We start from the raw sequence: 12625 nt of genomic DNA, 5'->3' as shown, positions 1-12625 counted from the left end.
CTATAGCAAGTCAAGCAGCTAAGACATCACCTGGCTTCAGGCTAAACGGCATGTCGATTGATATCCAATGCAACCACCAGTTCATTGCATCGTTGAGCGGCCTGTAATACCGCTATGGTCTACTTCACATGTATATACAAGGCCATTTAGACGGCACTCCAGAGTCTCTTCAGACACCCGAACATCATTCCATCCAACTATCTTCCTAGCCCAATTTCCATTGCCAAAGTAACGCATTCACAAATACTACTTTGCCCTCCATTACGTACCGACACCCCCACATATGCCCCAGACGAACACCTCACACAGACACACACACACACACACACACACACAAAATAGTGTTTACCAACGAAAAGCGTGCGGAGCTTCCGATATCCGTAGAGCTTTGATCTTTTCCAAGCAACAGATTTACGGGGTCCCTCTTACCTGCAGGATAACCCTGACGTGCATGCAAGGCTAAAGCATTTAAAAGCTGACGACGGAACCGACAATGAGCCGAGACTACTTCAACCCACTTGATCACAACACCACATTTTCCACACCGCTGCAAAACATGTATTGGAACGGCGTGTACTATCCTAACTGGCGAATCTATCGCGATCAGCCGCCCGTCTCGTTGAACTACGACGTCATTTCGCATGTCTTTTATGCGTTTGCCTGGTAACGTTGGGAAATTTTCGGACCTTTTCGGATAGAGTGAGTGTGCTAAGTTTGAAGACAGGGTCAAAGAAGATGGAACTGTATATGTATGTTATATATTTATATTTTTTTTTATTTGAATGAGTTCTTAGACTGACTTTCTTTTTCTTTAAAAAAAAAAGTTGAGCGATGAATGGGCAGATACGCAGATCGATGTTCCCGGCATCGACGACATCCCTGCAACAAAGGGTTGTCTGAACTCGTTTGCGCTTCTTAAGAAAAAGTACACGAGACTGCGAGTAGTGCTCTCGATCGGCGGGGGCGGCAAAGGCAGCGAGCCGTTTGCGGGCGTTGCTCGAGACCCAGCTTGTCGTGAGCGCTTTGCACAGTCATCCCTGGCTTTGGTGCAGCAATTCGGCATCGATGGAATTGACAGTCGGTTTTTACCCTCACCTCAGTAAACGACCAAAAAAGTAACTAAACAAAAAAACTCACAGTCGATTGGGAGCACCCGGCCGATGCCAGTCAAGGCCAGGACTACATTGCTCTACTAGCCACAATCCGGCAGTACCTCCCAGCCCCTCAGTACACATTGTCCTCTGCTCTCCCAGCCGGCGAATGGGCTCTCCAGCACATCAATCTGGGATACGCGTCCCAGTATCTCGACCTGGTTAACCTCATGGCGTACGACTACTCGGGACCGTGGGTGAGTAAATGCGGGCACCAAGCCCAGCTCTTCACACCACCCGTCCCGCACAGCCCCGAAGCCGCAATCTCCTGTCACTCAGCCGTCTCGTACATGATCAACCAGGGCGTGCCCCGCCACAAAATCGTCATGGGCGTCCCCGCATACGGCCGCAGCTTCACCGGCACCCGTGGCATCGGCCACGAGTTCTCCGGCCAGGCGGGCGAAGAAGGCACGTTTGAGTACCGCGACCTGCCGCGTCCGGGCGCAGAGGAGCATGTCGACGAACAGCTTGGCGCGGCTTACTGTGTTGGAGGCGATGGCGGCCTTGTCACGTACGATACGCCGCAGACGGTTAGGATGAAGGCGAATTACGTGCGACAGAATGGACTAGGTGGCTTGTTTTACTGGACGGGCACGGGAGATGTTAGTTCGATTACGCAAAAGGACCGGAGTCTGGTATATAACGGGTTTCTTGCTTTGTTTGGGCAGTAGTTTTTGTCCAAATGCGGATAAGATGCGTATTTGTTCTTCAAATCAAACATTGTGGATGAGTATTGCATCGTGGTCTGGGATCAATGTTCGTGTGTGATGCTTTTTTTTCTCTCTTCTCCCTGGATATTTAAGGCTTTTTGTTGGGCAAGATGTCACGTCAAGGGGTCAGGTGATGACGAGCTATATTGCGATATATACCACGTGCTTCCTTGTATGGATATGGTGGTCACGGCCTGCGACTTTGGACAAGGCAGAGCACATCGACAAGTTATACGCTTGGGAGATTTTGGAAAAGAAAAAAAAGGGGGGGGGCACCAGCATTTGATCCGCATGTTAATGTTCTACACTGATCGATTCCAACATTCCAATACAAACTTTCATAGCCTGCATTCCGTCGAATATAAATTCCATCTATAAAAAGATTCTCCCTCATCATCTTTGTCATAGACACAAAAGTCAAGCGAGAAAGCGGATTATTTACATTTCTATACCGATTTCTTCTACGGATATGAAATTAGACATGCTGACAAAGTAACACCCAGTTCCAGATCCCCCCCCCCAAAAAAAACCCCTCCCTGCGCATCTTGAAAATAGACACGATGTCTTTCTCCCACGCCCTAAAGCTTCACGATAGAAAGTGTCACTAAGCGATAAAATATCAAGAATCTCTACAAAGGCGTACAAGAGCGAACTGGTTATGTTGAAACCCCCCCAGTCAATGTTTGAGAGCTTGCAGAAGCCAGACTTGGCATGGTAAATTACTAGATAGATAGCAACCAAATGCAGCCTAGAGAAAAAAAAAACCGGACAAATTGGGAAAAAAAAAAGGGGGGAATTCGAAAAACAATGAAAGCTTGAAGGTAAGTCTCACGGTCCATTGACACGAACAAAACCCTCTGTTCAATGAGGTGATATCTTGCAAGAACCCCAATTGCGATGATTTTTTTTCTAAACAGAGAACGATGGTAAGATTTTTTCTTACTTGAGAGAAAAGTAGGCTAGCTGTCTTACTTGGACCGGGGGGTATTTTTTTTTTTGCTGACCACCTTGATGCAAGCCATGCGATACCCACCTCCATATGGCAGAACAAACCCTCCCCTTTTTTGTGTCTCTACATAGTAACTAGCCTTTTACAATCCATTGTCACCGGGTTTACTTTGCAGCCTTAGCTCGTTTCTGCGGCTATGAATTTAGAAACAAAAAGCAGGAAATTGGGAGTACGGCATCGAACAGAAACCGCGGGTATTTCAGTATGAGGAGGTAAATACATGCGGGGAAACCGGTGGCTTGTGGTGCTGGTTTGCCGGTGTGTGTTTCAGTGCCGGGAGACGGCAGATGGTGATTCGGTATGTGAAAGACCTCTCTACTACCATCCAATCCTCCCTTTCACCTGTGAGGACGGGAATAAAGGGGGGAGTGTAGTTGGCCCGTTGCACCCACCTACTTACGCATCAGGAAAATGGGGAACAGGTCCAGGCCAAGCGGTGAATGGAGAAGCTGTTTTACTAGCTTAACGACGAGGAAGTTGTCGTAATAACCACGTGTACCCTGCTGCTATTCAGCTAGGTGGATAGTAGTAGCAAACTCTCAGCCAAGCCACGAGCATACTATCGCTTATCCCTACGTCTCGAACTCTGACGTGCAGGAGCGATGACAAAGATGCGCTTGGAGTGCTTTCTCATATCGCCCGGTAAGCCATGTGGCGTGCAGTATACAGTACAGGCGGATATTGCACCGTTTGCACCTTTTTTCTGCGTCTGAGACATCTGTTGGGTGGGGGGCTAGAATGAGTCCTCTGGCGCGCTCTGGTGAGGAAAAGTGGGTGTGTGTGTGTAGTTGGCACGGCGGGCGTAGTAGGGCAAAGTATGCGGCGTTGCTACGTACATACATACAAAACCTGGAGGAACGTCATGAAACTTTGCAACGTCCGCGCATCATCGATTTCCTGTTTCTAGAATTTGTTTATTAGTAGTTACTGTAAGATACCACACCATCGGCGCAGGCAGAAACGATAACAAACCGGACAAACGCCACCCTCGTCGGGGTCTCGTACTATCCCGCCCCGACTTTCCCACTCGGGCAAACAACCCTCCGTCTCACAACGCTCCGGTTCGCCAGCAAAGGGCGACGCCGCACATTATCTTTAGCGCGCGCAATGCGGCTGCCGCTTGCTCACCACCACGTCATGACTGGGCGAAACAAAACAAGAGTCGGAGTGCCCAATTCTCCCAGATTGGCATGATACGCCAATTGGAGGGTGTTAAATCAGGCAGACGGCATGGAAAGAAGCGGTGCGTACAGCTAGATTGTCGAGGGCACAGTGCATGGGCCATCGCTAAGGCACGTACACCACGGAGGTTGCAGCTTTGAGGCTGAACTAAGGTGGTGAGCTGGGTAAGTAGTGGGTTTTGGGATGGAACGGAGGACAAAGTTGGGCCGAGGAGAGGGCGCGCTCGTGGCTGGGTGGTCTTACTGTGTGTCCGCCCCGAGTGATGGGTGTGTGTATGTGTGTGTTGTGGCTTTACGCCCTGTGATAGAGGGAGAGCGGGTGAGTGGTAGAACGGATAGTGTGTATGTATATGTATGATGGCTGCTCTCGCTCTTGTAGAGAGGGTAGGCAGCACTTGGTATACTTTTTTTTCCGACGGCTTCTTGTGTTTCTCTCCTCTAGCCTGAGGATATCGTGCGTAGTCTATATTTATAATTCGGATTCCCTCTTCCCTATTCATATCAAGGCTCAAAGACAAGGTCATGGCGAGTACGTCGGTAGAGCCGCCCGAGGACGTGGTCAAGCCTGCGCCGCCTGTCTCGGAACCCGTGAGCGAGGCGGCATCCGAGCAGGTTGATGCAGTAGAAGTGGAAAAGTTTCAGCCAGGATGGCGCTTTCTAGCTGCTTTTGGTAGTTTGTGTATCATAACGCTAATGGCTGCATTGGATGCTACTTCCATCTCCGTTGCTCTTCCAGTAAGTTTTTGTACAACCTAGAAAGATGTAGAGCAATTGGATAATTGACAATTTTCAGATCATGGCTAGGGCACTGGGCGGGTCTGCTATCGAGGCGTTTTGGAGCGGCACTTCATTCCTATTGACATCGACCGTCTTCCAGCCAGTAATCGGATCCTTTTCGCACATTTTCGGGAGAAAGGCATTGATCTACATCAGTCTTGCATTCTTCCTGGTTGGTTCGATTATACCCGCTGTGGCCGACAAGTTTAGCCTTATCCTGATCGGGCGCTCTATCCAAGGTATCGGAGGTGGGGGTATCATTTGCCTGACAGAAATGGTGGTTGTAGATACTGTGCCTCTGCGAGAGCGAGGAAAGTGGCTTAGCTTCTTTGGTGCCATGTGGTCGATTGGCACCGTAGCTGGACCTCTTCTCGGTAAGCAACATGCAGTACAGATGCAAAAGGACAGTAGCTAACGACACTAGGTGGTGGCTTTTCGCAAAACGTCAGTTGGCGATGGATCTTCTGGATCAACCTCCCGTTCATTGGCATTGGCGCTGCCATGATCACCATCTTCCTCAAGCTCAACCAGAAGCATGGGGCTTTCCTAGCCAAACTCGGCGAGGTGGACTGGATCGGCATGGTGCTCTTCCTCGCCTCGACCACTGGCTTCTTGATTCCCGTTACCTGGGGCGGAGTGCAGTATCCGTGGGACTCGTGGCGTACGCTTGTACCGCTTATTGTGTGTGGTGCTGGCATGGTTGGCTTTGTCCTGTACATTGAATTCGTGGCCGCCAACCCGCTCATTCGCACGTCCGTCTTCAAGAACCGGTCTGCTGCGATTCTCTATACTGCCACGGTCATCCACGGCATTATCCTGTGGGCTATCCTATACTACCTACCGCTGTACTTTGAAGCGGTGAAGGGATTTGGACCGATTCTTACCGGGGTTGCCTTGTTTCCGTGGACGTTTACGGTGGCTCCGGCTTCGATTGCGACGGGTGTTGCTATTGCCATCCTGGGCACGTACCGATGGGCCAACCGGGCAGGGTGGTTCCTTGCTACGCTGGGCATGGGTGTGCTGATAGTAATCAAGGTCGACACGTCGACTCCAGCGTGGATCTTTATCAGTCTCGTTGGTGGGATAGGAACAGGTATCCTGTAAGTGAGAGTTATTTGACGGAGAAGAACAAGGGGGCGCTGACGATTGCCTAGTTTTCCTGCCATGGCGTTGGCCGTGCAAGCCAGTGCGACGGCAGCGGACCAGGCGTATGCTGCCAATATGTTTTCCTTTTTCCGCGCATTCGGCCAGACACTGGGAGTGGCTATTGGCGGAGTCGTGTTCCAGAACCAGATGAAGAAGAAGATGCTGACGTTCCCACTGCTGGCTGACTTTGCGGACGAGTATTCTCAGGACGCAGCTGGGCTGGTTCGCATCATCAAGGAGATGCCTGGGGGAGAGATGAAGGACCAACTAAAGGAAAGCTACACGGACGCATTAAAGTACATCTGGATAGTCATGCTGGTGTTCAGTGCGGTGGCTATGATTGGCAGCTGGTTCATCGAGGCGTATGATATGAATGGGGCCATGGACCAAGAGAGGGCGTTTGTCGACAAAGACAAGGTCAAGGACATGGAAAAGAGCAGCAGGCCTTAATGCGGGGAGGGGTATAGAACTTGTTTTTGGGAGAAGCATCGCCAAAGCATCTAGATTTTTCATGGGGCACATTTGGTACAACTAGACGGATACGACACGACGCATTTCTTGTAGCGTACGCGGTAAGTAGTCTCTAATGTATAATCAACCGCGTCTCGACTCTGGGGCTTGTGGCTGGGTTGAGTCAGCATGTGCAATGGCGATGCAGACGCACTGCCCATGGCACCGCCAACGCTTTTGCATCCGTCATGGACGCGCGCAGAAAGCTTCGAGTATTTTTGGCGAAAAGGCGGGCGGGATCAGCTAGAGCGGGGGCCGGGCGGCGGCCTGGTTGGAATGTGAAACAAGCCGTCTGCCGTTGACAAGGGAGATCAGTGGCAGGCGTGCGTCATGGCAGAAACAAGGCGTCGTCAGAAGGACGAGTCGAAGCGGAGAAGCAAGCAAGAGTGTATGCACGACGAAGAAAGGGAGCACAAGCAGACTGAGGGTTGTTGCGAGTGCCGAGCATGGTGCAGGCGACTATTGGGGGCCATGGTGTGGTCGTCAGGCTCGACAGGCAGCGACCCTGCAGGCGGGCGAAAGGAGTCGCTGGCTGGGGCCACGATGCCAAGCCGCCTGGGGTGCGGGCGAGGCAGTGAGACCGGCCATGGCTGCTCAGCGTGGGATTAAAGCCCCGATGACAGCAGAAACAAAAAAGACGGATGGCATGGCGCAGAGGTGACAATGACAGAAGCCAAGGGCCGTGTCGAGCTGCCGCACACAGGCCCTTGACGGTGCCGGCGCGAGGGCGAGCCATCATGGCCAGCGACAGGAGGCGCAGGCTGTCAAAGGTAAACGAGGACATGCAGCAGCCAAGTATATCGCCGCCATGTGCGAGCGGCGGCCTGCTGGAACGCGGGCAGACCAGACAACGGCGACGCAGCGAAAAAGCACCATGCAGCGGGAGGGCGAGGCCGGCAGTTTAGTTTAGATGACCTTCTTGGGGCGCTGTCCACTTGCCCTGCGTCGTGCATCCACCGCGAAAGGGGAGTTTGGGTGAGCTCCTGTCAGCCGTTGGGCACATGGCGACTAGGCCCAGCCCGGCTAGCCGCCCAACAGCCTGGCCAATCAGGCCGCCGCCCACCGGGCCTGCCGGGACTTGTCTCTGATGGCGCTCCCGAAGGCAAAGGCACACAATCCCCCCCCTTGACTCTCACGCCTGTCTCTGACAACACCCGTGTACCTTTGCGAAAAAGCAGCGCGGGAGGGCGGCCACCCTTCGATCCCACGCCCATCCTCCCCCTCACCTCAGTCATTCGTTTCAGCATTCCAGCAACGCAGCTCGCTGCACCTAATATCACACACCCACCCCCCTGGACCCCGACTCCACGTCCCTACTTCACCGCGCGCCAAGCATCCCTCGCCGGCAGCTCCTTCCCGCCTACGCCTCGCACTTTCCACGCGTGCAACAACGACCGGCCGGCCGCATCGTCGCCTCAGCCACCCGCCTGCAAACAACGTCGCCATCCCCATCGCCGTCAACTCCATCACCTCCACCTTCACCACTCCCGTAATTATCATCACCACCACCACCACCACCACACGTCGTCTCGTGCCCATGCCGAACCGGGCCGCCTCCCTCTGCTGAACCCATCTGCCGACACTCGCATACCACCCTGCATTATTTCCGTCCATCGCGCCACCCACTGCTGCCATGAGGGATTCATTCGCTGCCCTCGTGCGCACAGGGGCTGGCAAGCTCGCCCTTTCGCTGCTGCTCGCCTCTCCCACGACAGCAATCACCTTCAACACCGTCCCCGCCCCTCCGCTAAGTCTCGGCGACTTGGGCCGCATAGCTTTTACTGGCGACTTTGACTCAATATCGCTATACCAGTACCAAGGCCAGAGCCAGCAATACCCCGGTCGCAATGGCGCTCTGCTCTCCCGTTACCCGAATGGCGTCTTTGCTACCATCAACGTTACCGATGCCGACATCAAGGCCATGTGCACCCTGCCCATCAATGGCACCGAACGAGTCGTCTTCGCCGGCAACTTTACAGGCGTCGGCAACATGCCCACCCCGGGAGGCATTGCCCTGCTTGATCCCACAACCGGCAACGTACAGGCACTCGAGGGCCTAAGTGGGTCCGTGAATGCCCTCTACTGCGACCAACAAGGCGGACGCGTCTATGTTGGCGGTAGTCTTTCGGGTGCCAACTCGACAAACGCCCTGGTTTGGAAGGACGGCTGGGAGGATCTCTCGTTCCATGGCTTCAACGGCCCCATTCATTCCATCGCCCGTGCCTCTAACGGCAACATTGTATTTGGAGGCGAGTTCAACGGCCTGGGCGGCAATGCCTCGACTGTGTCGAGCAAGAACAACACCCAGGTGATTCCCGTCTCCAATGCACGCATCTCGGCACAGACCAGCTCCGGTATCAACGGCTTCACAGACCCCAACAACATTGCTTGCAAGACCGACTACACAACACAGGGCACCGGCTCTACCTGGCTCATGGCCGACCGCGCCAATGGTTTCTGGAAGGCCGAGTTTGGTTTTGGTTTTGAACCCACCAGTATGAAGCTGTACAACACCGACTTTGACGGCCGTGGCACAAAGACTTTCCACTTTACCGCCCTTCCTCTTGGCGGCATCTTGAACCTAACCTACACCGATCCCCAGACCGGACAAAAGGCCTTTTGCGACCTTCGATGCCCCTTGCCTGAGGGCAACACCACTGCCCAGGACTTTACCTTTGTCAACGTCGTGGGTATGAATGCTTTCAGGATCGATATTACCGACCACTATGGAGCTGGCGCCGGACTGAATGGCATTGAGCTCTTCCAGGACGGTGAGTGCATCTGCTCGCTTTACTAGTTTCCTCTCGCTAACGTCTGCAGACATCTATTCGTATGCCGTCAACGAGTTCAACGAGCCCAAGAACTGTGGCGCCACCGGTTCGCTGTCAGAGTCCACCGCTACAGGCTCGTGGCAGGTTTCGCCTTCACATGACAGCAACTCCCAGTACCTAACAACCGTTCTCCAAGGCAACCCAATTGACGTCAATGCGGCAACTGTTACCTTTGTTCCTGATGTCAAGCAGTCCGGCAATTACTCAGTCACTATCTTCACGCCTGGATGCCAAGGCGACGGCACTTGTGGCACTCGTGGTCGCGTCAATGTCACGGCCGTGGTCGGTGGTCAAACCGAAAGCACCGAACTCTGGCAGACCAACGACTTTGACAAGTACGACGAAGTCTACAATGGCTTCATTGATGCCACTACCGGTGCTCCTCCACGAGTCATTATCCAACCCGCCGCTGGACAAGGCCCCACACCCCTGACCGTTGTTGCACAGAGAGTACGCTTCACGCTGTTAAAGGCCACCTCTGGCAACCTGAATGGTCTTTTCGAGTACAAGCCAGGCCAGACTGCAGAAGCAGACAATTTTTCGGATTCGGTCATTAACGCTGCTGGTGCGAGCCTTAGTCCTCGGGAGAAGGCTCTGGTAACGAGCGTGGCTACAGGTGACAATACTCTTTACGTTGGTGGATCTTTCAACACTACTGATAACCGCAACAACATCTTTGCCATCCGTGACGGCGCCACAGGACCTACGGCCCTTTCTGGCAGTGGGCTGAACAACCAGGTCATAACCTTGTTCTACAACGCTAGCACACTGTATGTTGGTGGCAACTTCACCAACACGGTAGCCAACAATGCTCCTGGCCTGCGTGGTGTGGCCGCCTACACCAACAACGAGTGGAAGCCTCTTGGCGCTGGTGTAGAAGGCGTTGTCCTGTATCTTGTGCCCTTTTCGCTCAACATCACAGACAATACACCTGAAGAAGTCCTTGCTGTGAGTGGCTTCTTCAGCCAAGTCAACGCTTTCGACAACAACCCCGCCACCAGTGTCAACGATTTCGCAGTCTGGGTCCCCTCTCGTAGCAACTGGCTGCACAACCTCGACTTCTACTCTCTCGCCATGTCGGGTAGATTGATGACGTTTGCTGACGTTCCTGGAAGTGCTCGTTGGTTTGGTGGATCGGTCTCTTCCGGTGCTCTCCTTGCCAGCGGCAGTGCTGAGCTACAAAGCGGAGGAGACCAGCTGGAACTCGAGGCATTCCCTGTCAAGATCGAGGCACAACGCCAGGCTTCTCTTCGCAAGCGAGCCATTGTGGATGGACAAAACCTCAATACCACTGGTGTTCGCACTGGCACTTTCTACAATCAAAATGGCATGAACAAGACTATTCTTGCTGGTCATTTTGCCACAACCGGTGCAGACAACCAGAACATCACCAACGTCCTCATCATCGATGGTAACGACTCGGATAAGGTCACCGGTTTCAACGACGAGTTGGACGCCAACTCCACATTTGCCACTGTTGCCGTCTTGAACAACATCCTGTACGCAGGTGGTGTGGTTAGTGGTCAGCTCAGAAATGACCCTATTGCTGGTGTTGTCGCCTACGATCTCACCAATAATGAATTTACTCCCGTTCAGCCGCCGCCACTTCAGGGCATCAACGTCACCGTTAATGCCATTGCCCCACGACCAAAGTCCAACGACATTTTTATCGGTGGTCAATTTCAGTCTGCTGGAGCTCTGAGCTGTGCTGCAGTCTGCGTGTGGAACACTGAGCGCAATCAGTGGAATCAAGCTGGAAACGGTATCCAAGGCGAGGTCTCGTCTTTGACATGGATTGGTGACACCAAACTTTTGATTGCTGGCAATCTTACATCGGGCAACAACCACACCAAGATTCTTACGTTTGATTCTACAAACAGCGAGTATGCTGTTATTCCTGGTGCCAATGATCTTCCTGGCCCAGTCACTGCCCTCACCATCGCTAACCGCAATGGCGATCAATTATGGGCCGCTGGCCAAGGTAGCGATGGCACTGCCTATCTTCAGCGGTTCGACGGGTCCAAGTGGATCCCTGCCAACCCTGCCATGTTTGGCGCTTCAACCGACATCCGTGGTATCCAAGTCCTTTCCCTATCCGAGAATCACGATGCGTCCCAGATCATCGACCAAGACCAGGATCTTCTCCTCATGGGCCACATCAATGTTACCGACTTTGGAACTGCATCTGCTGTGCTCTTTAATGGTACTTCGCTTATTCCCTTCCTGCTTGCCACCAAGGGTCAGGATGGTCAGACGGAGCCAGGAAGCTTGTCTTCTATCTTTGTGGAGAACCCCAACTCATTCTTCCTAAAGTCAGGTGAGTTAATTTACCATATCCTAGACTAGATGTTTTCTAACAAAATTACAGACAGCCACCTTGCTCTCTGGGCTATTGTCCTTATTGGCCTCGCCATTGCACTGGTCCTTACCTTCTTACTTGTCGTCATTGGCATAATCATCGAGTGGTACCGTAAGAAGCAACAGGGCTACGCCCCTGCCCCAACATCATACACCGACCGCATGGGAAATGTTGGACGCGTACCGCCGGAGCAATTATTTGGAACTCTGTCCAAACCACAACAAGCACCTGCCATCTAAAGTCGAGCCCTACTATCGCAACTCTAATTCGGGTGAAGTGGTAATAAAAAAACAATAATGATATGAGCGATTGAGAAAGTGGCGGTACTAGGTCTGGTGGCCCTCCTTGATTTTGTCCAATGGACAGGATACTTTCTCACCACTCTTTTCCCAGCCTTGGATATATTTTTTTTATCCAAACGGAGACGAGTGTTTTATCCATGTTACTTTGTCTGGGATATCAAGACAAAGTTATCGGGCACGGTTCATTCTGGGCAAAGAAAACATCCTTACGTTTCGGATCAGGGACGAAGCGATAATTACTCTGATGGATTTTTTTTTCGGAACATGGCAAAGCGCCGCCTTTTCTTTCTCATGTTCTGGCGATTTCTTGGCATGATTGCATGGGGATGCCCTCTTTTTTGCCCATGGGAGGAAATTCTTTATCTTCTTGGGTTCTTCATGTCTTACTAGAGCTGTTTAGATTGCTTTTCGACATGCTCTCTGTCTCTCTCTCTTTTTTCTCTTTTTCTTCTTTTCGATTCGTATAGTGTGCTTGATACCACGTGGCTAGCGCGCGTTTTTTTTTACCTCGCAGCCCACCAAACATTTTTTTTCGTTGGCTTTTTTTCCCCCACTATCTGTTCTCTTTTCTTTTCTTTGATTGAATTTGCGAAAAGAAGGGGGTAGTAAGTCTTGCTCCGAGAAAGAAGGGGTCCGTTGATGCAGTTAA

General features: G+C 52.3%; 3 protein-coding genes across 3 annotated transcripts; all 3 read left to right on the top strand.

The window, feature by feature from the left end:
• Positions 1-493: 493 nt before the first annotated feature.
• Positions 494-1885, top strand: PSV08DRAFT_361596 (glycoside hydrolase; the record flags this gene model as incomplete). The annotated part of the gene is made up of 4 exons (XM_014219654.1): positions 494-663; positions 725-749; positions 825-1077; positions 1140-1885. 4 exons carry the CDS (start codon positions 494-496, stop codon positions 1820-1822), a joined length of 1131 nt encoding a protein of 376 aa, XP_014075129.1. The 3' UTR covers positions 1823-1885.
• A 2555-nt stretch (positions 1886-4440) lies between these two features.
• On the top strand, positions 4441-6598 carry PSV08DRAFT_38783 (major facilitator superfamily domain-containing protein). Its single transcript, XM_066093480.1, has 4 exons — positions 4441-4786; positions 4845-5202; positions 5253-5928; positions 5983-6598. The coding sequence occupies exons 1-4, from the start codon at positions 4574-4576 to the stop codon at positions 6422-6424; spliced, it is 1689 nt and encodes a 562-aa protein (XP_065949178.1). The 5' UTR covers positions 4441-4573; the 3' UTR covers positions 6425-6598.
• Positions 6599-7804: 1206 nt separating this feature from the next.
• On the top strand, positions 7805-12196 carry PSV08DRAFT_38779 (cortical protein marker for cell polarity-domain-containing protein). The gene is made up of 3 exons (XM_014219652.2): positions 7805-9255; positions 9305-11632; positions 11684-12196. Exons 1-3 carry the CDS (start codon positions 8118-8120, stop codon positions 11911-11913), a joined length of 3696 nt encoding a protein of 1231 aa, XP_014075127.1. The 5' UTR covers positions 7805-8117; the 3' UTR covers positions 11914-12196.
• Positions 12197-12625: the final 429 nt, after the last annotated feature.

This window comes from Bipolaris maydis (assembly GCF_028858645.1).
Source record: "Bipolaris maydis strain C4 unplaced genomic scaffold PSV08scaffold_6, whole genome shotgun sequence".
NCBI lineage: Eukaryota > Fungi > Ascomycota > Dothideomycetes > Pleosporales > Pleosporaceae > Bipolaris > Bipolaris maydis.
The sequence above is the reverse complement of the archived record's forward strand: the minus strand, read 5'-3'. Positions and strand labels throughout refer to the sequence as shown.

Bases quoted from the DNA above. Each gene is read 5' to 3' on its own strand.
- PSV08DRAFT_38779 (XM_014219652.2), top strand. From the start codon at position 8,118: ATGAGGGATTCATTCGCTGCCCTCGTGCGCACAGGGGCTGGCAAGCTC. The intron at 9,256-9,304 runs GTGAGTGCATCT...TAACGTCTGCAG, and splicing joins CATTGAGCTCTTCCAGGACG to ACATCTATTCGTATGCCGTC. The intron at 11,633-11,683 runs GTGAGTTAATTT...ACAAAATTACAG, and splicing joins CTCATTCTTCCTAAAGTCAG to ACAGCCACCTTGCTCTCTGG.
- PSV08DRAFT_38783 (XM_066093480.1), top strand. From the start codon at position 4,574: ATGGCGAGTACGTCGGTAGAGCCGCCCGAGGACGTGGTCAAGCCTGCG. The intron at 4,787-4,844 runs GTAAGTTTTTGT...GACAATTTTCAG, and splicing joins CCATCTCCGTTGCTCTTCCA to ATCATGGCTAGGGCACTGGG. The intron at 5,203-5,252 runs GTAAGCAACATG...TAACGACACTAG, and splicing joins CGTAGCTGGACCTCTTCTCG to GTGGTGGCTTTTCGCAAAAC.